Genomic DNA, 25,432 nt, shown 5'->3' on the forward strand with positions numbered 1-25,432 from the left:
GAATGGGGCTGAAGAATCAAGGGACATATGAATCCTTAGCACATCAATCATGTAAATACCTTGCAACGCCGGCTACAACAGTGCCATACAAACGCCTGTTCTCACTTTCAGGTGAGATTGTAAATAAGAAGCAGGCAGCATTATCTTCTGCAAATGTAAACAAACTTGTTTGTCTGAGCAAGAAGTAGGACTGATTGGGCTTGTAGGCTCTAAAGTTTTACATTGTTGTATTTCTGAATGCAGTTATTTTTGTACATAATTCTACATTTGTAAGTTCAACTTTCATGATAAAGAGACTGTACTACAGTACTTGTATTGGGTGAACTGAAAAATACTATTTCTTTTGTTTTTTACAGTGCAAATATTTGTAATCAAAAATAAATATAAAGTGAGCACTGTACACTTTGTAGTCTGTATTGTAACTGAAGTTGATATATTTGAAAATGTAGAAAAACATCCAAAAATATTTAAAATGAATGCTATTCTATTATTCTTTAACAGCACAATTAATTTTTTTTAATCTCTCAACAGCCCTAATTTCAAGACATAATAAATGTTGGGCTCTTTATTCGCCTTCTGGTTTTTGAGCCTTTACAATTCACTTTTTCAAGCTTTTTTCTGCAATTACAAGGGCTACACACTTACTTTTCAAAAACAGAAGCAGAGAGTGGCCCATACTCACATGGCCCTGGGAGCTAGAGCTTTCAGGCAAACACCAGATAGCACAAAGAGCTGTGATGAAATCTTGGGAGCTGGCAACACTTCCTCTTTCTACAAGATGCATCAAGTCCAGGAGTGGCCCTATCCATTTTGCTGGCTAGGGGGGAAATCTTTTTCAGCGCTCAGGCCTCCCTACCCCACCCCCAGTGGCCCAGGACTTGGGAGCAGAGAATAATCCAAAAGAGCAGAGTGGTGTTGCTAAGTGGAATTTGGTGCCTAGAGCAACTACTTTGTTCTCCAGCCCTTAGAGCCAGCCCTGCTCAAGTCCATTGCCCTGAGCATTTTAGGGGTAGAGATTCCCCCTGGTCTCCACCACCCAGACCTTCTATGGTGTGACAGATCCAGACCAGTGGGATACAGGAGTCTGGTAGAAGGCAAATATATTGGCCACTGGATGAACAGCTTCCTGTTCCCTGAGTGACCAGAGCAGGGGCTTAGAACAATCAGGAACCTGCCAGAAGCAATTAAGACAGGCAAGCTAATCAAGACACCTGGAGCCAATTAAGAACTTTCTAGATTCAATTATGGCGGCAGGCTAATCAGGACACCTGGTTTAAAAAGGACCTCCCATCAGTTAATAGGGGGATATGCCAGGAGCAGGGAGTGAGAAGGTATGCTGCTGGAGGAGTGAAGTGGTCAAGTGTGATCAGGCTTCAGGAGGAAGATCCTGCAGTGAGGATAAAGAAGGTGCTGGGGGAAGGCCATGGGGAAGTAGCCCAGAGAGTTGTAGCCATCACATAGCTGATACAGGGAACATTGTAGACAGCTGCTATCCACAGGGCCCTGGACTGGAACCTGGTGTAGAGAGTGGGCCCAGGTTACCCCCCCTCCCCAAACTCTTGATCGGACACAGGAGGAGTTGACCTGGTCTGTGAGAAACACCAGAAGGGAAGGTCTAAATTGGAAAAGGATCTGCCCTGTCCCCAACCCACTAGGTGGGACACAGAGACTGCGGGGATTGTTCTCTGTCCCCCAGGCTGGCCAGTGATGAGGTGAGCCAAGTGGACGGCAGGTTTAAGCCACTAGCAAGAGTGGCCAAACGGAGGGTGGCCGTGAATCTCTGAGGCGAGCAAATCCGCCAATAAGCGCAGGACCCACCAAGGCAGAGGAGGACCTTTGTCACAATGGACTACGAGAACTGAGACTTTGAGGGCACGAGTCTCCTTTGTGTACACTGGTTTTATACCACCATAGCTCCATTGAATGGAGTTACTCCTGATTTACACGAGTGAGTTGAGAATCAGTCCCTGAAACTCAGTTTCTACTGTTCTGGAGGATGATCTGGGCTACAGCTGACATAATAAAAAAGAAGTTCAGGGCAAGGACTTGTTCTTCTTCTCTCTTCAAGTGCTATGCAAAGTTACAGGGCTACCTTAATATCGGCGTCTCCTGAGCAGTTAGGTATATACATGTATGTTGTTTTTGCACCAGCCATTTTATGATCATGGAGCCATATTCTGCACTCATCAAGACCGGTGTAAATCAGCAGGAGTCTTCTGGGCTTTCAGCCTGGAGTGGATTTGCCATTTTATGGAACGGCTCAAAGAGAATCTCATTTTATTGGTCAGGATTTGAACTAAGTTTAAGGCTGCAGTTCTGAGAGATGAGCATTGACCTGACACCCTCCCCTTTTTGGAAAAAGGCAGCACAATTTGCTCTCCCCTTCGTTCTGCCTGGAATCAGCATGAGCTGGAATACCAGAGAATAGCTGGTAATCTTCACTGGCTGCAGGATTTCATTGAAAGGTTTCTATTGCTGCTGGAGTGGACAGAGCAGCAGGCTGGGACACAGGTAACCTGAGGTCTGGTCCTGACTCTGCTACTGCTTTTTCTGGGTGACCTTGGACAAGTCATGTCTCCATGTGCCTCAGTTTCCCCCTCTGGGGTAATGATACTGGACCTACTTTGTAAAGCTCTTTGAGATCTGTGGATGAACAGTACTAGGTATTATTGTTTAAAAGGGGGTAATATTTATTTGTCTGCTGAGCCCTTGGCAGGTGTGGGAGCATGCTGCCAATGGAGGCACTCCACAGGTCTAGGGATTCCTGAATGGCAGTAGGTATGTGGGCAAAGGAGCTGTGTTACTGGGTTGGGGGAAATCCTCCTGCCCCAGGACTGCATGGGGGGTGAGGCAGAAGAGTAATGCTGCCAGATGCTGCATTGCTTCTTCCCACAGATCCCCCTCAGCTGAGAGGACCTCTGTCTCAGGGAGGATCCTCAGGTCAGCTGTGGACAGAGGAGGCCAGCAGGGACTGAGGTAAGGAAGTTTGGGAACAGAAACATGACTTGTTTTTAGGAGAACATCCCCCCTTGACAGAGCTATGAGGGGGAGTCTGGGTCCTCCCCAGACTTGGTGCTAGAACATTTAACCTGGCCATTTAATGGCATCTCTGCCAAAGAGATTAGCTTCCATCTCCAGAATCTCTTTCTGAAGAGCAAGACTTTAGCCAGCTCCCCTGCTGGTTCCAATGGGCCTTGCTCTCTCCCAGTCACTGAGCCAAGTCCATAGACACTGGGGATCTAGCCCACTTACTTGCTTTCCCTTGTGCGGCAGAGGGTTTCCTTTCAATCAGTGCAGTGTGCGATGAGCAAATGGCACATCTGACAGGAAGAGGCGCTTCGAGCACAATGATGGAGGTGGGTTGTCAGCCGTTCTGTCCTGCCTGAGGAATATGTCCTTAAATCAGTGGTGGCCAGGGGTCTTCCAAGCCCTGCACTAGCTCAGCCAGGGGAAATGGAACAGATTCCAGAGGGGAACTACAACCATAGCCCTTCCCATTCCTTGCTTGCCTTTGTCTTGACAACTGCCCTCGTTACCACAGGAATTACAGGCACAAAGGCCCCCAGTGGATTAGAAGACACTAGCCCTAAAACTTTATGGAGCCCATATTCAGGAATGGAGCTCAAAGACACTCCGGCATGGCAATGCAGTCAGATGACTGCTCCTGACGTCTCTGAGGCACAGGGAGGGCCCGGTGGGGCTCTCCACCGGAAATCGCTTTCTCTAATATAAATCCTTTGTTTACGGCCCTAATAGTGGCTGTTAAGGACCAGCCTATGCCCTTTCATTACAGACATAAATGAATGGTGGCTGGTGCCATTGTGCCTTGCTGTGCATACGCTGGGTGATTCCACATGGCAGTTAGGTTGCTGAGCTGAAGTGGAGCGATGTATCCTCAATTAATTGAAAACAACTGTGCCAATGATCTGGCAGTTTTGCTATCAGTGGAAATGAGTGTGTGGCATCAGCACTAATGACGCTTTAGAGAAAATAGAGGAGCATGACTGTACATCCCATGCAAATGAGATGAACTAGGCAATCCAAAGAAATATCCTTCTGGTCTTTACATTGTTGTCCCCTCTCTGCCCCCTTGCATTAGCTTCTCAATGAAAAGAGATGATGCTTTAATGCCGATGGTCATCAGAGGCAGTTACACCAACCCCACCATGCAAGTGCGTGAAGATTGACCAACCTGATCTGAGATCAAAATAGCTTGGCTGGGTGGGATTTTTCTTTTTCTTTTTTTTCTTTTTTTTTTTAATTGCTGTAAGTAAACAGTGACGGTATATCACAATGATCCCCAAAAGCCCATGGTCAGCTCTGGTTTCAGGGCCTGATTTCAAAGTCTGTTGAAGTCAATGGAACTAGTATCAGGGTAAAAGTTTCAAAAGTGCCTAATGCCCAGATTGTCAAAGGTATTTAGGTGCCTAATTCTCATGTATTTCTCTTAGAGGATCTGGGCCTAAGTGATTTAGGAGTCCAAGCCCCATTTTCAAAAAGTGATTTGGGCATTTAGGAAACTAAATCCCATGGACTTGCAATGAGACTTAGGCCCCTAAGTCACTTCAGTGCTTTAGAAAAATTTTCCATATTATCTTCAGAGGGCTTTGGCTCATGCCCAATCCCCATTCACCCTTATGGGTCTGATACTGCGAGGTGCTGCGTGCCCTCAACTTTGATTGGAGTAATAGGCGGCATACTGTAGGAGTTGCTCAAAGCCATGCAGGACTGGGGCTCACATGGAAGGATGATGCATGTTAGGGAGTCTGGATTCTAGTCCTGGCTGTGACATAGACTTACTGTTGGCCCCTGGGCAAGTCATTTAACCTGGGTGGGCCTCAGTTTCTCCTCTCCCCCCCCCTTCTGTAAAATGAGAATAATAGCTCATGGGGATAACATGGGGCTTAATTTTAGTTAATGTTTGTAAAGTGGTTGGAGCTTCTTGGCGGGTTGATGCTGTGGAAATTCAAAATATCTTCAGGTTCAATGCTGATTGGGTGTGCCATGCCATGGGCCCAGACCCATGGCAGGGGAGGCACTTTATAAAATCATTATTAATAATAATAATAATTAATAATGCTTCCCTAGATCATTGAACATATTGGGGTCAGCTCCCCAGTGGGCATAAATCGATGTAGCTCTATTGACTTCAGTGGACCGACAAGGAGCTGAAGATCTGGCTCATCCAATCCAATGGGCACTCAGCCATCCTGCCACAATGGTAGGCAATCTGGCGTGCAGAAGGAGCTTCTGGAAGATAGATGCCAATTGACCCAAAGGAAAGTCTTATATTGTCGTATTGATATTATTGTTACAAATGCAATAAAATTAAAATAAACACAGATGTATTCATTGTTTGCTAACTCAGTCAGTCAACCTTCAATACATTAATTGTATTGGTAGTAAACTGAGTTCTTGCCAATTTATGCTTGTCATTTTTACATCAAGAAAATATTACAATCAGATCTCATAGTTTATGCAGAAAATGTCAACCTGTCACTGCATGAACAATGTAGCAGATTTGGCTTTTGTGTTCCTATTAATACATTAGGTATCATTATAATAGAGTATTACAAAGTATGTGCATGGGAGATCAGATGCACTCTATGCTCCTGAGGCTCATGATTTGAGAGCTAACATTCCTGAAGAAGTCAAAATCTTCCTCAGCGCTCTTGGTTTCCTTGCCCCGGCAGAAGTCCCCTTCAGAATCAATTGCCTGTACCAGGTGACCCAGGAAACGCTCTGCTGGATGGAAACACTGGGGACGCAATGTCCCATGAGTGGCTAGTGTAGTGTCTGAATAAGCCCATAGTGTTTCTACTTGGGTCAGCACCCACAGAGGGAGGGGCAGTTCTGGGACCTGGCAATAGGGGATGAGTATCTGAGAGTTTGGCGACAGGAGATTTTTTTTCAGTTATGCTGGTAGAGATAAATAACTATGGTTATACTAGTATAACTCCGTGTGTGGCCACTCTCATTCCAGAATAAGAGTGACGTTTCTCACTGCTCGCCAAGTGACATAAGCTGAATTGGAAAAAGGGTGTCCACATCAGAGGGTTAGACCAGTATAAATATAGGTGATTAATTTCACCCCTTACCTTGTACCAATCTAACTTTCCTGTGTAGAGAAGCACTTACGCTAGGTTGGGAGTTCCAATTCAAGCCATCTTTTGGCAGTTCAGTGGTCTTTTTTACAGGTGTATTCACTTTGGAACAGTGCTTAGTGGACAAGGACCAAAGGTCTATATGGGAAAGTTATAACGGTATACTGTAAGGTGTGAATTTTAAGCACTAGAGTTACACTGGTAGCATCACCGTGTGGACGTTCATAATCTGGTATAAGGAGGCCTTTTTTCCAATGCAGCTTATGTAGCTTTGGAAGAGTTTAAGCTAAACCAAAAAAGCCACTCATTCTAGAACAAGAATGACCACAGGGGTGTTACCTTGACATAACTATAGTGGTTTAATGATACAGCTGAAAAAATTCCCTCTGTAAACAAACCCTCAGAAAACCAGTCCTATATCTGGCATTAATTTGCACCTTTGTTGATGAGCGGTGTCTTGTCACTGTTTAAGTTCCTCGTTGCCCTTCGCTCAGCCCCAGGTGCTAAGCTGGATGGTGCCAACGTATCCTTTTCCTTGGAATCCAGTTCCCGGCCACCACGGCTCTGCCCTCTCCTCATTTAAGTCCCTTCACAGAAACCACGTCTCCAAGGACGCTCCTCCATGCTGTTATGTTCAGTTGTCGATTTACTAGATACAGAACGATTCTCCCGCTGCAAAAAGAACCAAGAACCTGGGAAATGTTCAAGCGGTGAGACTTCACCCCTGAGGCCACTAGCTTGTTTTCGCCCTTCATCTCTCTCCAGAAGCCCATCTCCATATAATGGCCTCCATGCTGTTCTCATCGTTTGGACCTTTGGCACAGGACTATTTTCATCCACTTTGTACAACACCCTGGGCATCTGTGTGGGGGGGCATGCGGGGTCACACCTCCCCAATTTGCTGCTTGGCTTGTACTGAGCATGCTCAGTAACACTGCTGAAGCTGGCTGCCCTCACACTGCCCCCCCACCAACACTATTGGCAGGCATGGGTTGTCTTCGTACGATGCTGTCTCAGCAACCAATAGTAACTTTCTGCTAGAGCAGGAGAAACTCAGGAAAACCCCCTTCCCCCCCAGTCCCCTAATCTGCCATCATGGGCTACAAACAATACCACTTTCCCTCAGAATTTGCTTGGAACATTGCTGACTGGACCATATTGCCCTACAGCCACTTGAATCCCATGATATCACTTGCCAGAGAGCTGAGCCGAGTAATTCATTGCATGGTACAGCTACTGAATTACATAATGCCTCATCGCAGATTAGCCCCATGCCTGTAATACGATTGCCGGCTGTATTGTAGCATAGAGCGTCGGCGGGTAATAAAAAATAGCGATGAGAATGAAATGCAAACTAATGACTCATTCAGATCCTGGCCTTTTTGAAGGCCCAGCTCCGTTATGACAAATTAGTGCAGATGGGGAAGTAAGGGGAGCTGCTAACCCTCTGAGTGCACGAATAAAAAGGAAGTCCCAGGCCAGCCTTTCCTTTCTATTAATGCACACAGAATGAGATCCAGCAGAGTCCTGGCTGACTACAGGAAAAGTGGAAGCTCCCTTCTCTGGCAAAGACTGCATTTCAGGGTTGTTTCTTTCCAACCAGAGGGCTAGTCGAATTTTCGGGCCCTTGGGATGTTCAAATGGGAGTAAAAATTGGTCACAATCAGGTATTTCTCTGATGCTGTTTTGTTTATTTATGAACCAGGTACAAATTCCTGGGTCTCTGAACACTGATGGAACCAAGAACTAAAGGAGCAGCTGCCTAGCTTGCAGCTCCAAGCCCCTTTAGCCAACAGACCCCAAAACACTCTCTCTAGCTTTTTCCAGCATTATACTGTGCTCACACAGCCCCCTGCTTAGCTTTCTTGCCTCTGCCCCCTCCCTTTTCTTGCCTGTCCTCAGTGCGTGTGTGTGTGTGTGCTCTCGCACACCCACATCCACCTGGCCACAATGGCCAGTGCCACCCACTGCCAGTTTCTGGGCACTCTATTTGCCTTTGGTTTAGGTGGGGCCCCCTTCACTGTTTTTTGCAATGATCTTAAATGGAAGACTCGCTCCCACATCAGTTTGAACATGGTTTTAACTCAACTCTGTTAAAACAGGCCATTTTATCATTTAATTTTGTTAACCTGTTGTCATAGCAAACTCCTCTGTTAGTTCATGTGTAATCGATGTGTGATGAATAGATTTCAGTTGCAGATATACGTATAGCAATAAGCAGGATAGGAGCATAAAGGTGGTAACTAGTTAGGTGTGATAAGTGGGTATCAGGTATGTAGGTAATGTGATGCCTATAGGCTGTAAGAGATAGTAAGATCTCAGCTTGGTCATAGTAGGCTTCAGGGGTTTTGACATAAATAGGTGACCCAGGAGTAACCCTATGTCAGTCAAGTCACAAGAATACTGTAAAGAACACGATAATAGGTGATGTTCCAAGAAAATATACTGCACGGTGTACTTGTCTAGACCACACAAGGCACCTGATTGTAACGTCATAGAAAGGTCTGCTCTTATTGCGGGTTACCATGGGAACATATTTACATAAATGTTTATAAGAATAAGGGGAACTAAGAGGACAACCTATAAAAACAGGGCTCCCCAAAATTGATGAGGTGTGGAAGTACAGATAAGGAAAAGGAAGTTTGCACCTTCATGCATATGCATAAGGTGGTAGGCGTGGTCATAACAACAAGATAAAAAGGGTTCCCTGATATGGATAGGGTGGGAAGACTCCAGCAGGAACTACCCCTTCCATCAGTGACCACCTGTTGAGAGATCCACCAGACTCTACAACATCTCTGGCAACGAGAGTATGAATACAGCAGTAACTATGGTATGGGCTCTCTCGGGGTTTGTGCTCGTGGTTGTAACCTTAATCATCTGCTTTGTAAAATTTATAATACAAACAAGACTTCTGTCCTGTCACTGTGTTTGTGGTGACTGTCCTCGGTCTCCGTGTGTTCCAAGAGCCTCCCAAGCAAAGAGAATCATACAGGGTAACTTTCACCCTGTTGATCTGAAAACTGTAGTACCATGGGAGCTGAGCTCTCTCCCTAGGGACACAATAGTTTATCACAGAACTATCCACGCTATTTCAAATAAAGGCTACAACCCAGAACAAGGTTTCACTCAGCTCATAACAGTGGACAAAGGAGGACACAAGGCAGTTAAATGGTATGAATTCCTCTGTAGTCACGTGTCTAGTGGTTAGGTCAGGGAACTCAGAAACCAGTCTCTTGGATTCTGTTTCTAGCTCTGCTACTTGCCTTGCTGGCATGTTCAGAGGCTTGACTTATGGCTGGTCTATACTTGAAACTTTGATCGACCCAGTTATGTTGCTCAGGGGTGAGAAAAATCCAGCCCCTGAGCAATATAGTTAAGTCAACCTAAGCCCCTGTGTAGACAGCTCTAGGTCGACGGAAAGTCAACTAGCTACCCCGTCTCGGAAAGATGGATTTACCATACTAACGGGAGAACCCCTTTCCGCTGCTGTAGCAAGTGGCTGTGCTGATGTGCTACAGCGCTACAGTTGGAGCTGTGCCACTGTTACATTTTAAGTGTGGACACAAACTGAGCGTTGAGCAAGTACCTGGATTCCCAGCATGTTTCTGGGTGCCCGGTGTTAATGCTGATGTGCCCAGCCACGTGCATCTCAGAGACAAACCCTTTCACCCGGGAGTTGAGGTGAGCTGGGCTGCGTGAGCTGCTGGTCCCTGCATGGGAATGTTGGCAAGGCTGGTAGACACGACACTGTCTGTCACAGGCCCTGACTGTCACCCTTGGTCTAACACGCTGGGTTTATTGACCTTCTGGCATTGTTGCAACTGCCTCTCGCTTCACTCCAGCTTGTTGTGAATTGGGCAAGTTGCACTGGGAGGGATCCTTTGTGATGGGATGGGAAGCTCCTCTCTCTCAATTTTGACATGCTGCTGGATGAGGTGATTATTGCCAGAGAGTTTAATTCTTTATCGTACTATACAGGTGCATTGTATAAATTGAAACTATAAACATGAGTCGGGGTCTATTTCAGTCTGAACCCTCCATAGTCACATCTATATGTAACTGTATTGCAAAAGCAGCAAAGAATCCTGTGGCACCTTATAGACTAACAGACGTATTGGATCAAGTATAAGTGCTTGCGTAGATTGAGCACAAGTTTGTTTGGTTCTGAGCGACCTCCACTCGTTAATAATTATCCACTGCCTTGGAAGTAGAGGGTGTTCAGTATCTCATAGCTCAGCTTCTTGCAGGATTGGGCTGCTAAATGGGGCAAGTTATAGCAATGCTTTTTATAGCAAAGTTTTTGGAATCTGAGCTGAATGTGTCACCACTGGGAGAAGAATCCTGTCCAATCATTTGCTGGATGCTTCCTCTTATTAAAACCCCCAAGATTCCAGGTGAGATGAACTGCAAACTGTTTGACTTCAGCTTTCCCCTCCCACATCTTCTTTTATCTGTCATCCTGAGCAGACAGGGATGGAGATATGTCAGGCATAGAGAGATGCCTAACAAATCCAAACCCCCACCTGTGATGCAGATCATTCACAGGCTAGACTGCAATGTGAAGGAGTTAGGTGCCCAACTTCAGCTGTTTGTCCTTAAGATTTGGATTAGGCTCCTGGGAAATTCCCAACCTTCACAAGCGGGCGGATCCCATGGCTCTGCTCCCAATAGCCCCTCCGGGACCTGTCACTTTGGACCTGGTGCAAACACACCAATTGCCAGACCAGATCAGGCTAATGGTCCATCTGGTTCAGTAACTTGTCTCCAACTGTGACAGCTGCTTCCGAGGAAAGGGCAAGAAACCCCATAATGAACAATCACGGATCGTACTGTAGACATGGTGGACAATTGTGGGCACAGAAACCCATCCTCTCTGCAGCACTCACAGATATCGTAGAATTTCCCTCCAGGCCATTCCCTCATGTGAATTTACCCCTCAATAGACAATATTCTGGATTCTAAATGTTGGAAAACTTGAATCCTGTGCAGTCCAACACACCTGAACCAAAGAGAGGGTTCTGAGGAGCATAGTTTGGCCCAGACCCAAACTTCCACAAGTTCCAGGGAAGTTTGGAACTGGAGGCTTGATGCAAGTCCCACCCCTTTTGTACGATAAGATCTTTTCTGCTATTATTTCTCTGCTTTAAAAGATAGTGTAAGTACCACTGGGTAATAGCAAAACTCCCATTGACTTCAACATTAGCAGTGTGGAACCCAGTAGCCCAAACATTGTTAAGGAAACTATCCCTCACCTGGAAAATATTTTCCTTTATAACCAGCTCTACATACAGATTAAATCCTACATTGGATTCTACCTTTTTTTGTAAATATTTTATTAATAATACATTAGTTAAGGAATATAAGGACAATTTCTTCTTACATTTTAACACTAAAGAGTATTTGTGAAATAAGAATAGTCTCTGAAGAAAGAAAGTTATAATTAAATACAGCATGGAACCAAATACAATCTTTTAACAAGATGAAGTTCTGGTTACCTTTCCTTATGCATTATGTAAAAATAAGTATATTTCATTTAATTTTTAAAATATTAGCAAGGGGAAAATGATAAAAATAGAACTAGACTAAACATCTCTTTTCTAACTAGGATACTGGTTAGAAAAGACACAGGGATCCCTGCAAAGGGATCAATTTCTAATGAGAACAAAAAACATATATAGTGTGATATAGAAATGCTCACTTTCAAAGGTTACAAATTATCTCATTTGTTACTATTTAAACCAGAACTTTACTGTCTGTGAAAAAATAAACAAAACCAACCCAATGAGAAAGTTGACAACCAGATGTTTTTAACCAAGTCATGTTTCACATGAGAGGAAATTCAAAGAAAAGAATCAGAATTGTGACTTTCACAGCAGCATGGGAAATATATTGTTGCATAACCAAATGGTGACATTAACACTACAAAACTCACATTGGGGAGACACATTTGATATTTAAACGATGTACGAATAAGAAAGGCAAAAAGCTGAACAGCAATAATCTTTAGTGTTACTGAAGGAAAGCATGGGTGGGTGGAAGAAAAAAAAAAGTGCTAACTTTTAGTAAGCTACATGAAATCTGATGTGTAATTAAAGGTATCAACCTTTTGTGTGTGTCTGTGAGAAAGGTGCAAGAAAGCTACTTACTTCTGGAAAACATTTCATGATACAAAAATATATGCACTGGTTATTTCAGCTTTGTACACAGAATGCATAATATTAACCCATTGCTCCAGCTTTTAGTCAACAATGCGAATATAAAGGCCTGACACATGTATAATAAGTGCAGGGGCCAGGGAAACAGCCACATACATTAGGATACCTCCCAACCCAACACTGAACATAACCCATTGTGTGCGCTAATGTGGAAGATCATGTTAAAAAGTGACTTCAGTACAGTTTTGGGATCAGGCCCTCAGCTGGTGTAAACTCCTTGACTTCAAGGGAACGATACTGGTTGACACCAACAGAGATTCTTTTATTTTTACCAACCCAGGGGCACTGCAGTATTCTGATGTTCCAGTGCTGTAAGTTTCATGCTCTGGAACAATTCGGTTTGGTGGAATAAGAGTAGAGAGGAGGCTGGATGCAAGGAAACAATGCAAACAATCAAGCTTTCTGCCTACACAATAATGGTAAGTAGCACAAAGAGAATCATTTACACTTTTCATAGCATCTTTCCTCTAAGGATCTCACAGCGTTTAACTAAGCTGCACAAAACCCCTGTGAGGTAGGTTTGTACAGATAGGGAAACCGAGGCACGGGAAGGTTATGTGACTTAATCAAGGTTACATAGGAAGTCAGTGTGGTAGAGGTGGCAAGCAGAATCCAGAACTCCCTCATGCTAGTTCTATACCCTAGTCGTGAAACTCCATTCCCTCCCCGAATGTGAATTAAACTAAAGAGTTGAGATGTGCAGTCCCTGAAAGGGTCAGATGAGATGGTGGTTGAGCAAACAGCGTCAAGCATTCCTGTCAGGTAAGATGCCCCCAAATATTATACATCAATTTACAATAAGCCAATAGTTTCTCCCTTTATTATTTCCAATTGTGTAATAATCACCCCAGTGTTTGCTCCTGGGAGCTTTGCCTGTGTCAGGCAGCATGACTGGGTCTTTACAGAACATAGGAAAGGGAAATGATCCTTTCTCAGACTTTTACTCTTTGGGATGGGGAAGGGAGGAGGGTTAGGACACTAACAGCTAATCAGTCTCTCAATTTCAGAGGCCTGAGGAATCAGCAGTAGCTATTGGCAAGTGAGAAGAGGATGCTGTATGAGACATTCACAGCAATCTGAGCATTTAGACCGAGTCAAGATTTAAACAGAAAGCTGGTCTTAACCTTAACTATAAGGTAATAGCAGTGGTCCATTCTAGTAAAGAGCCTGATTTCAAGACTTGGCCTCCTCCCATTTTGCATCCACAATTTAGGAAGAACAAATAGGAACATCGGAAATGGCTCATACCAGTGAATGATTCATCTAGTCTGTAATCCCATCTCTGACAGTGGCCAGTACCAGATGCTTTGGAAGAAGGCCCAGGAAGCTCCATAGAGGCCAATTATGGAATTATGGTGCATCTAAGGAAATTCCTTCCTAACCCCAGGCAGCTAGTGGTTGGTTTATGCTCCAAAGCAAAAAGGGTTATATCCCTTTTGTATTTTTATCCTATCGAATGTAATTGTGGGTCGCTCTTATTATCCATGGAAATGTTTAATCTTTGGATTTTCAAGCCTGCTAAGCTCTTAGTAAAATATCCTGTAGCAGCGAGTTCCACAGCTTAAACATATTGTTTAGAATGCATTTCCTTCCATCCACTTCAAACTGGGTGCTGTGTGTCACCCTGCTCCGTATTATATGAATAACTGAGGAGGCGTTCCCAACTAACCTTCTCTATGCTACTCTTTATTTAAATACCTGTACCGCATCCCCTCAGATCTGCCTCTCACTAAACTACGGTGCCAACTTTAACTAAGCTAAGTAAATAGTGCAGTATGTGCACTACTCCATTCAACACTAGATTTCATTCATTAGCAACCCCTCCGTTGCCAGCCACAAGTGGGCTATTCTCTGGCTGTTTCCAATAAGACAGGTTTGCGGGCTGCAGCCAGGGAAGGCAGGTCCCAGAGTTTCCCTCATTGTCTGCAGCCTCACAAATCCGCCTGTGGCCAGGGCCTTTCCTCCAAAAGCAGTTCTCAGTAAGCGGCGTGCTGCTGCCAGTATCTGCATCCCATTAACATTAAGGTCAATGAGACAGGACTGGTTCTCAGCAAAATGTTGCTATTAACCGGACATTGTTAATATCAGGGCTGCTATTAAGCAGCATCCACTGTACTTTCCTAGCCTTAGTACAGGGAGTACTGCAAATACGGAGGTTAGCTCACTACAAATCTTTGTTATCTATGGGAAATGGTGAGCTTTTCACTACAACTGTATATTGCTCTATTTTATTCTAATCTCCTCTTGAAGCCTTTAATCCTGTTCTGTGCCTTTCTCTGCACCCTTTCCATTTCTCCTATATGCTTTCTGAGGAGGGGTATCCAGAGTTGAGCACTGTCTCCAAGCAGAGTGAGCATCACTGATTTGACAATGACACTCAGTATTTTCAGCATTATTCTCTATCCCTTTCTTAATTAAGCCTAACATCTGGTTTTGCTTTTTTTTTTTCTTTTTCCTCTCTCCTTTGACCGCTGCTGCTCACCGAGCACGTTTCCATTGCAATGGCTGTATTGGCAGCTAAGTCTATTTCCTGAGTGATTCCACTTAATTTAAAACCTATCGACATGTATGGAAAGAAATGTAGGCATGGCTGAGGTCATTAAGACGTGATTGGCAGCTGCTATCCCACATGGCACCAGAGACAGTGGCACCTGCATGTATTTGCCTCACGAAATTGTAAGTGTGAAATTTCCACCCAGAAAACAGGAAGCCAGGTGGAGGCCTCATTCAGAACCAGGCACATACCACGTGCCTCGAAAAAGGCTCTTTTGGAATAGCAGAGCTACTCATTTTTTTTAAATTTAGTTCTTGAGCATAACAGCCCCCTTCACTGACCCTGTCATCCCATGGTATTGGGGCGGGTGTTCCTGAGGGTCTAACAAATGATGGTTACGAGCGATCGGCCTGTTCAACAGGGATCTCAGGGTTTGTCTGTATGGAGAGGCAGAGAGCAGCAAGCTGGGGTGTAGCATTCTAGGCTGCTGTGCACACAAAGTCCCCTAGTGCACTTTGAACTACTACAAAGCAGGGCCACAGGGTAGCAGGGTCCACCCAGCCAGTTAGTGTGCAGTGGGCTGGAGCGCTGTAGACTGATACCCCGGCTTGCCACGCAGTAACTCTCTGTACAGACAAGCTCTAGTGCTGCTTGCTCCTTCAGCATGGTGGTACCTTTCATACCACTTTGCAGCTGCTCATAGAGTGGCATTCAAGAGGCTACTCTAGGCTCCAAACCGTCTTTGGGGCTGGGCAGGGAATGGAAAGACAGAGCTGTGACAGACACCATTACTGGGGACAGAAGTTATATGCTAGAGAAGGGTGGCCAAAGGCAGGGGAAAGCAAGATCCTCAGACTCAGGTTATAGCCTACCAGGGCCCGATCCATTGGCTTGACTGCGTGTTGGACAGGGCCCTTTTAATACAATCCTATCACTGTGTACACATACACCGGGTTCCACTTGGAATGAAAGGGAGCCTTGAGTGAGTAGCCAGGGCAGGATCGGACTGCTCAAGAGGGATCTGATTCTTTCCTTGACTTGCACCAGTAAATGCCATGAACGTGAATGGGAGTTACAGGCACACACCACGGAAAGAAAATCCACCGCAGGAGGGAGAGTCCCCTCTCTCTACTCCCTATCAGAGTTGATGGGAGAGGAAGGCATCTGTTACCAGAACAGAGGAAACAGTGGCCTTTGCGGACTCTTGTCCATGACAGTCACTGCCAATGGGACATTCTGCAAGCAAATAATGATGAAATAAAGGGATGCAGTCAGGTCAATTCAGCTCCAATTATAGGGCCAGACTGCAGGGCTGCCCAGGGAGTACAGGGTTCCCCTCTGCTCACAAGGGTAATCCTGTATCACAATCTGCACTGAGATGTAAAAAAAGGCTTTTACAAAGCCTCAGATCAGCACAAAGGTCTCCATGATATTTTTCTGGCTAATTCCAATGGAAGCAGGGTTTGGGGTTTTTTTTGTTTTTTGTTTTGCTTCGCTGTTTAACCAACAAATGGCTAAATCTGAAGAAATGCTGAGCATCTCCTCAGCATCCGCAATGTCCAATGAATTCAATGGGAAATGCAGATCCTCAGCACGTCTCAGGATTTGGCCCAGTCTGCAATGTTCGCTATTCAAACGTGGCTGTGTTTTGAGAATCTGAAACTGAGCTAAGACAGGGTAGGAATGAAGAGAAACTGACTCCTTTCTTTTCAAAGGGTCAAGCAGAGAGAAATGCCCTCAGTAAACAGTCTAAATAATGAAGAGTAAATGAAATTATTTAAAGTCTGTCTGTGATCATTCAAGGTACTATTTGAACAAGAAAGAACGATTTTTTTTAACGTGGCTCTGTCCTTTTAAGGGGATGGCCTCACTCCGAGCAGCGGGTGCGAATCCCAGCGGCAGGAGACACACTCACACTAGTGGCCATCGACTTAGCATGCTAAAAATAGAGCGGAGTGTGGTGCAACAGGTTAGCTACACGAGTACGTGGCATGGGTCTGTAGTCGGGGATGCTCGCCCCTCCCACAGCTCGCCTGCCCGTGGCTACACTCCATTTTTAGGGCGCTAGCTTTATGACAGCTAGTGTAAGCAGAGGTGATGCATGGCGAGAGGCATGTGGGGTCATATGCCCGTCCCCACCCCCCGCCCAGATTTGCGGCTTGCCTTGTATTGAGCATGCTGACACGAATTGAGCATGCTCAGTAACATTGCTGAAGCTGGTTGCCCTCACTCTGCCCCCCCACTATCAGCAGGCACGGGTTGTCTCCGAGTAAGTCAGTCTCCTTGAGCAGGAAAGCGGACGCCCCAGCTTTCCCCCAGGACGCACACCCTGAAAATCCATTTTGGCCAAGATTGTCAGAAGTGACTTGTGATTTTGGCTGCTGAATTTGACCCACTTTAAAGGGACCCAATTTTCAGAAACTGTTTTGTACCCACACTCAGGCAATCTGGCCTCTTTAGTTGGTGTTGGACTAGATGACCTCCTGAGGTCTCTTCCAACCCTGATACTCTATGATTCTATGTCTCATATTGGGCCCTAACAAACTGACGCTCCCCAAATCCCGTTTGAAAACTTCAGCTCTTAATTTTCTTTACCAGCATGAGCCCCTTAAAAACAAAATGCTAACCATGGCCCCATCTGAGATGGCCTTTTTGCAAAGCACATGGTTCTAACAGTCAAACATGCCCCACGAGCCAGTCCTAGGGCAGGTGGTCCTGCCATAATGTATTCAAAAGAAACAAAAGAAAGAGAGAGACTTGACACCTGAAGCACTATTCATTAAAAAATAGTCAAAAACCAGTGCAAACATATTCTTTAGAAAAAGGCAGTATAAGAATAAGTTAAAAACTAAAATGGACTATAACAAAAGAGTAAATCTACTGCTTTTTTTTTTTCTCCAACAGACATGAGGTAGTTGTGTTGTTAAGGAGGAAAAAATAAAGAGAGAAGTAGTAAAAATGCTACTCTATACCACACGCTACTCCACTTTATAAAATTAAATAATATAAAGATGCTCCGAGGAAATAAAAATACATTGTCGTACATTAAAAGGAGAGAGACGTACCTAAAATGATAGGTACAAGAACCTACGTAACACAAAGTCCAGCTTGGTGAAGTGACCGAGACGCTGAAGAAGGTTCTATATAGTACAAGTTGTTAGAGGCACTCGCAGAGTGTGTAATAAAAGGCCACTACATCAGCCTGCTAGTAATATTTACTGTGGTAGTGTACAAAGGGATCATTAAAATCATTTTAACCATGGGCGAGTGGAGAAGGCCGCTGGCTACGGCTAATTGCCTTTCGGCTGGTGTTTGTCTCAACCCCTTTGGCTGCGGCCCTCCCTGGCAAAGAGCAACATTGGAGAAGATACGCTTAATGTAGTCTCCCTCTTTCTACCGTGAAAAATGTCCCGGCACTCCCCATCATGGAATAAAAGGAAACAATGGCACAGGGTGTGGGCAGAAGATTCGATTTTAGTCACTTCAATGGGCACTGGAGTAGGCCCACAGCAATCTACATATTGACTTATTTCGTGTGAATTTAGGGCTGTTCATCTGTCCAGGAACCTGAGTCTCTAAGGTGCTAAGCACCCTCAGCCCCACCGAATTCACTGCAAGGTGAGGGCACACAGTATCTCTCCGGATCTGGCCCCCCGTAACTGAAACCTACTTCTGCTAGCTCTCCCATGGTCAAAATCAGATTAATTTCCTCTTTAATGGTTATGGACACGCGTCACGTTCTCAGATGCTGAGGATGAATTGATTAGCGCAGAGATACTACACAGAGGGGCGTCCTGCTGGCCTGTGGGAAAAGCTTGGCACTTGACTTGTTGTACATTCCCTCTGTCTTCTTGAAGAGAGTCCGAATCCCCGCTTTCCATAGAGTCCAGACTTTCTCCGTGCTTGTGGAAGCCGTTGGTGAGCCCATGAGGGCCGACAGCTTCCATTTTGTTAGTCTTTCTGTCAGTACTTAACATGGCGTCCTGGGTCTGAAGCTCAGGTTTGCCTTGGCAGTCCACAAATGCTTTGCTGACATTTTGCTTGGAGTTTGGGGAGGTGTGAAGGGGCTGCTCATCGGAGGGGACGTTTTCTGGGCTGTGATCCTCAGGCTCCGTTTCTTCAGCATCCAGCGTGTGAAGCTGAGAGTCGCAGTCCCTGCCAGAGGCCGAGAAATCGGAATGGACGATGACCTCGGCTTCCACTTGATGGAGGCTGATGTGTGGTTGATTTTTCATCACTTCATTCTGTTAGTAAGCAGAGAGCAAAGGGAGAAAGTGACTAAATTCAGATTGTTCAGCCCCTGGATCCTGACAAACGGAGAAGCCCTTGTTTAACTGGGAGCACATAAGTAATCCCATAGATTTCAATGGGCCTAAGCACATGCTTAAAATTAAGTTGTCTTTATATGCCTCAGTGAATTGGAGTCTTAAACGCTGCTCACGCTGTAACATGAGCAATAGCCAAAGTAGTCAAAGACAGAATGGCTTTATGGCATAACAGCTTTGTTTTGATCAGAAACAAGAGCATATGCTCTTTTTCAATGCAGACAACTTTTCCAAGCTTCTCTTTTCAGGTCTAAAGTCAAGAGATGCTATTTTAACCCAACCAGATTTTCCAAAATGCCAGATGAGTTTAATTGCATTTTCCATCAGCTTTTGGTAATTAATGTTGGAAATAAAGCATGCAGCTCAGAGACAGAGCTCACTGTATACCCAAAACCAAATACGTCATTTAAAAAAATAAACATCAGGCTGTGTCATTTTAAAAGACAAACAATCTAACAAAAGCCTATTCAGATCAATAGCCCAAAGCATTTCCGGGCGCTTGTCTACATGGTTTTAGATGGTTGTGATTCCTTCAGTGATTTCAGGAAAAAAATATTCTGGGTTTTGAGCTTGGCAAGTGAGCAAAGTTGGAATGGCTTTCCCAAGACTCTGTTATAAAATGTATTTTCAAATCTGAAGTCAACACACGCAGGGCATGACATTTACTTCCCCCAGAGTGGATTGCTGATCCCCAGTCCAGACGTTATGCGCAGAGTGCTCATTTATAACAGCGAAAGCATTCTCTTGGGAATGAGTGTGGTAAGCATAACAGATTTCACACTGTAAAGTGGGCAGGAGGACTACCTCCAGAAACGTGTACTCTGCACTTATTCATCACCTTCCATCACAGGACCTCAAGATGCTTTGGAAGCCTCACAACACATATAGCTACAGGTGGGGAAACTGAGGCACAGAGCCGTGCAAAGACTTCCACAGGTTACCCAGTGAGTCAGCAGCAGAAAGGGGACTAGACTCCAGGATCCTAGCAAACTGTACCAGGTGGTGGCTTAGAGGTATGGCCAATAGTGTACAGTGACATTAAGCGGCTGGATAGCAGTATGGCCAACCCCAAGCATTCAAAAATAATGAATCTGGTTTCAAAAACTAATGAGAGTTTAAAAAATGAAAAGTGTGGGGTTTCTTTTTATTTGCCTTTGGGTTTTGAGCCTTGAGAGTTCATTTTTTCAAGCACGAGGGGCTCGAAATGTTCCTTTTGTTTTTTAAACGTAAGCTGAGATTCTCACATAATCACATAACTCCAAGAACTGGGACATTAAGAAAAAAAACCCAGCAAATATAGCAACTGAGAAATTGTGAGAGTTGGCAATGTTATAATAATAACAGTAGTAATAACTTGCTCCGACACAGCACTTTTCATCAGTCAATCTCAAAAGGAGATCTTTACAAAGGAGGCGAGCATCATTATCTCCATTGTAGAACTGGAGAAACTGAGGCACAAAGCATTGTAGTAACTTGTTCACAGTCACCTAGCGTGCCAGTAGCCAAGCCAGGAATAGAAACCAGATATCTTGAGTTCTAGTCCAGTACTCTGTCCACAGGGCAACATGCCTAGAATAACTTGGATGCCTTCAGATTCTTAAGGATATTCCCCAAGTCCTTAGCTTTCAATTATTGAAATTGGGACACGTACATTACAACGATTCCACAAGGCTCTCTCTCTCCAGAGACAAAGGCTGAGATTTTCAAAAGTCCTAGTGATTTTAGGTGCTTAAAGGGACAGATTTTCAGAAAGTGTGTGCTCAGCACTTTCTAAATATCAAGTCCCTTTGTGGCATCTGAAGTTGGGCACCCAAAACATGAGGCACCCAAGTTGACTATTCACTTCTGAAAATGTTGGCTGCAGTGTACAAGCAGAGCAATATTTGCTAGTTACCTCAATCCTAAAAACCATGATTTAAGGACTTCAATAGCTCAGACATAGGTGAGGTTTTTCAAAGGAGTGGGTGGGTGAGATTCTGTGGCCTGCGCTGTGCAGGAGGTTGGACTAGATGATCAGAATGGTCCCTTCTGACCTTAGTATCTATGAATCTATTCTGTAATTTGCAAAAGCTGTTATAAAACAAAGCACTTAGAATTGGAAAGAACAGAACGATTTCACTCATGCAACATTCAAACAGTGTCCTATGTTCTTGGGTCCTTTGCATTTATTTTGAAGCAGGGTTTTACTATATTAGACTAAAATTTGTTAACTAAGCAGATTTCTCTAGTTTGGAAACTCATAGAGAGTCCTAGACTCCTAGACAATTAGCTTTAAAATCTTTTCAATGCTTATTGCCTTTGCTGGTTAACAACTTCACTTACTGAAAGGAAACAATCCAAAACAAGGAAGTGAACTATCCTATGTGTAAACTTTCCAGCTTCCTATTTAAAGCCAATTTTGTGTAACATTTACATATTTTAACGCTTCTCTCCTTTTGTTGACAAACTCTGATGGGTAGCTAAACTGTGATGTAAATGACACTGTATAATTGGGTTGTAAAACATTGTCTCAACTCTCTACATAACATTAATTACATCCTGTGTATAACTGATTTTTGCACTGCTATCTAGGAAGGAAGCATAGGATAGGTGGAGGTACTTATTAGAGGAGAAAAGACAAACAGGCAAATCACTTGTTTTACAGAATCAGCTGAGTTTATGTCAAATTGCTTCAATGGAGCCTTGACACAGATTATGATATTAGTAACTGCTTCATTGGAATAGATCTGTATTCCCAAGTTTGAGAACGCAACATCAGAAATGTTAATGTTGATTTTCAATAAGTCTTGGAACACTGAGGAAGTTCTAGACGACTGAAAAAAAGCAAATGTGCCAATATTTAAAAAAAGTTAAAAGGGATGACGCAGGTAATTATAAGGCTTGTCAGTCTAACATCAATCCTGGGCAAGATAATGGAGCAGCTGATAAGGGACTTGCTTAATAAAGAATTAAAGGAGGGTAATGTAATTAACCCAAATCAACACGCATTTATGGAAAATAGATCCTGTCAAACAAGATTACAAGTTTGGTTCTTAGGGTAAAAGCACTGATGTAATATATTTAGATTTCTGCAAGGTGTTTGACAGTACTGTACAACATTCTGATTTGAAAACTAGAATTATATCAAATGAACATGGCACACATTAAATGGATTAAAAACTGGCTAACTGATAGGTCTCCAAAGGTAACTGAAAATGGGGAATCATTGAGCACGTGTGCTTACAGTGGGGTCCTGCAGGGATTGGTTCTTGGTCCTACGCTATTTAACATTTTTATCAATGGCCTGGAAGAAAATGTAAAATCATCACTGATAAAATCTGCAGATGACACAAAGACTGGGAGGGGGGTAAATAATGAAGAGGATAGGTCGCTGATTTAGAGCGATCTGCATCACTTGGTAAACTGGGTGCATGCAAACAATGTGTTTTAACAGAGCTAGGGGAGGGATAGCTCAGTGGTTTGAGCATTAGCTTGCTAAACCCAGGGTTGTGAGTTCAATCCTTGAGGGGGCCATTTAGGGATCTGGGGCAAAAATTGGGGATTGATCCTGCTTTGAGCAGGGGGTTGGACTAGATGACCTCCCGAGGTCCCTTCCAACCTTGATATTCTATGATTCTAAATGTAAACGTATACATCTGGGAACAAAGAACATAAGCCATACTTACAGGATGGGAGACTCTATCCTGGGAAGTAGTGACTCTTAAAAAGATTTGGGGGGTGTGGTGGGTAATCAACTGAACATGAGCCCCCAAAATGACTCTGTGGCCAAGAGCTAATGTGATCCTGGGATGCATAAAGATGGGAATCTCGAGTAGGAGTAGAGAGGTTTTTTTCCCCTATATTTGGCACTGGTGTGACTTCTGATGGAATATTGTGTCCAGTTCTGGTGCCCACACAGGATGCTGATAAATTGGAGAGGGTTCAGAGAAGAGCCAGAAGAATGACTGAAGGATTAGAAAACCTGCCTTAAGCAATACACTCACAAGCTCCATCTATTTATCTTAACAAAGAGAAGGTTAATGGGTGAGTTGATTACAGTCCTTAAGTATCTACATGGGAAACAGATATTTAATAATGGGCTCTTCAATATAGCAGAGAAAGATTTAACACAATCCAATGACTGGACATTGAAGCTAGACAAATTCAGGCATAAATTTATAATGTTGAGAATAATTTATCAAGAATTTTTAAATCAAGATTGGATGTTTTTCTAAAAAATCTACTCTAGGAATTTGTTTTGGGAAGCCCTATGGCCTATGTTATGCAGAAGGTCAGACTAGATTATTACAGTGGGCCATTCTGGGCAAGGAATCTATGAAAGCTGAATTTTCTCCTGAGCTGTAGATTAAGGATAATGGAAATTGCTTTACACTACCTTTCAAAGGAATATAAAACAACCCTTGATTTTTGACTCTTTCTATAGGAAAAAATGCAATTCATTCTCCAGGTTGGAATATATTAGATCTTAACTCTCTATGCTGAGTATTGTAGATCCTAACTCATTTTTGTGTAAGTTTACTGCACTGCTACATAAAAAAAACAAATATGTTTTCTGGAGCCTGATTTCTGCTCCCCAGATGAGAGCACTGCAGCCTCTCCATCTCATTAACAAGGAATCTGCTCCACTCCCACATTGGCCACCGATTCAAGACCACAAGGACTGAGGAAAGTAAGGCAGTAAGAACATGGGGATTGCTGGACCTCTGAGAGAGACACAGAGGACTCCCTGAAAATAAAACAACTTTTCCCCACTGTGACAAAGTTCCTTCTCTACCTTGATGGGTCTTGCACTTATTGGCAGATTTGCTTGCCTCGTAGATTCACGGCAGCCCTCAGTTTGGCTGGTTTTGTGAACCGATACTCCAGGTCAACTCCTCCTGTGTCTGACCAGGAGTTGGGAAGTTTGGGGGGAACCCGGGCCCGCCCTCTACTCCGGGTTCCAGCCCAGGGCCATGTGGAATGCAGCTGTCTAGAGAGCCTCCTGGAACAGCTGTTGACAGCTACAACTCCCTGGGCTACTTCCCCATGGCCTCCTCCCAACACCTTCTTTATCCTCCCCATAGGACCTTCCTCCTGGTGTCTGATGATGCTTGTACTCCTCAGTCCTCCAACAGTCCACGTTCTCACTCTCAGCTCCTAGTGCCTCTTGTTCCCCGCTCCTCACATGCGCCCCACAAACTGAAGTGAGCTCCTTTTTAAACCCAGGTGCCCTGATTAGCCTCCCTTAATTGATTCTAGCAGCTTCTTGATTGGCTGCAAGTGTTCTAATCAGCCTGTCTGCCTTAATTTTTTCCAGAAAGTTCCTGATTGTTCTGGAACCTTCCCTGTTACCTTACCCAGGAAATAGGGACCTACTTAGCCTGGGGCTAATATATCTGCCTTCTATCACTCTCCTGTAGCCATCTGGCCTGACCCTGTCACACCACATACGCAAATCACACGACATACTGTGTTATACTTGGGCAATGGAACAAAAATCATAATCAGCAAAGTGAGACTAACTCTAAGGAGTAAATATTTTCTCTCCCTCTACAAGCAGGGTAAAAGACGAAAAGACACATAACAAATGTACCGTAGTGCACAAGCGGCTGATACTAAAATACTGAAGACACCCACCGTAACAGCATCGTACACCAGGGCTTGTAGCAAAAGCTTTTGTCCTGCATTAGAAGGTGGCTTCAGTGTTCCATTCACAGCAGCAGTAGGCTCCTTTGTAATGGCATCTCCACATCTGGCTATGCTATTTGCCCAGTTCTGATTAATTGATTTATTCCATGTAGACTGCAGAATAAAAAGGAAAGCAACGATCAGATTATTTCCGAGACACAGATTTGTATCCCTCCAAACCTGAAAGAACAAGCAGTTCAACACGATAAAGGAAGTTGGAGAAATGCCGTATGGCTTAAAGATGTCGGTTAAATGCAGCCAACACACTTTCCAATGACGTCACAATGACATTAGCCCTAACAAATGGACATTATTACCACAGGACATGGGGGTTTAGAGCACTGATTTGTTATGGTTCGATGCAGAGCAAGTGGATAATTGGGATTTTCTTAGCTCTGACACAATATTTCTAATACCGTTCTTCCTGTGTCACATTACGAGAAGAGCTCATGCTCCAAATCGAATAAAGGGGTCTCTGCTGATTTCATAGATTTTAAGACCAATAGGATGCAATGTATCAGATAGCACCATACTGCATGCATCTTCCTTTTGAAGACCTAATTCAAAGCCCACTGAAGTCAGTGGGAAAATGCTCTTTTATCTCGATTGGTTTGGCATCAGACC

At 44.1% G+C, this 25,432-nt stretch overlaps 1 protein-coding gene across 2 annotated transcripts in view; it reads right to left on the bottom strand.

The window, feature by feature from the left end:
- Positions 1-5,211: 5,211 nt before the first annotated feature.
- Positions 5,212-25,432, bottom strand: part of IGDCC4 (immunoglobulin superfamily DCC subclass member 4) — a 191,439-nt gene continuing 171,218 nt past the window's right edge. Inside the window, exons 19-20 of one of the 2 annotated variants that reach the window (XM_043493295.1) lie at positions 24,758-24,922; positions 5,212-6,776 (exon numbers count right to left, since the gene is read on the bottom strand). In XM_043493295.1, the coding sequence (XP_043349230.1) occupies positions 6,684-6,776; positions 24,758-24,922 (258 nt within the window). In that variant the 3' untranslated portion in view covers positions 5,212-6,683. Of the gene's footprint in view, positions 6,777-14,677; positions 19,061-24,757; positions 24,923-25,432 lie in introns of those variants that run through there. The other variant, XM_038420543.2, reaches the window with a different exon arrangement.

This window comes from Dermochelys coriacea, chromosome 10 (assembly GCF_009764565.3).
Source record: "Dermochelys coriacea isolate rDerCor1 chromosome 10, rDerCor1.pri.v4, whole genome shotgun sequence".
NCBI lineage: Eukaryota > Metazoa > Chordata > Testudines > Dermochelyidae > Dermochelys > Dermochelys coriacea.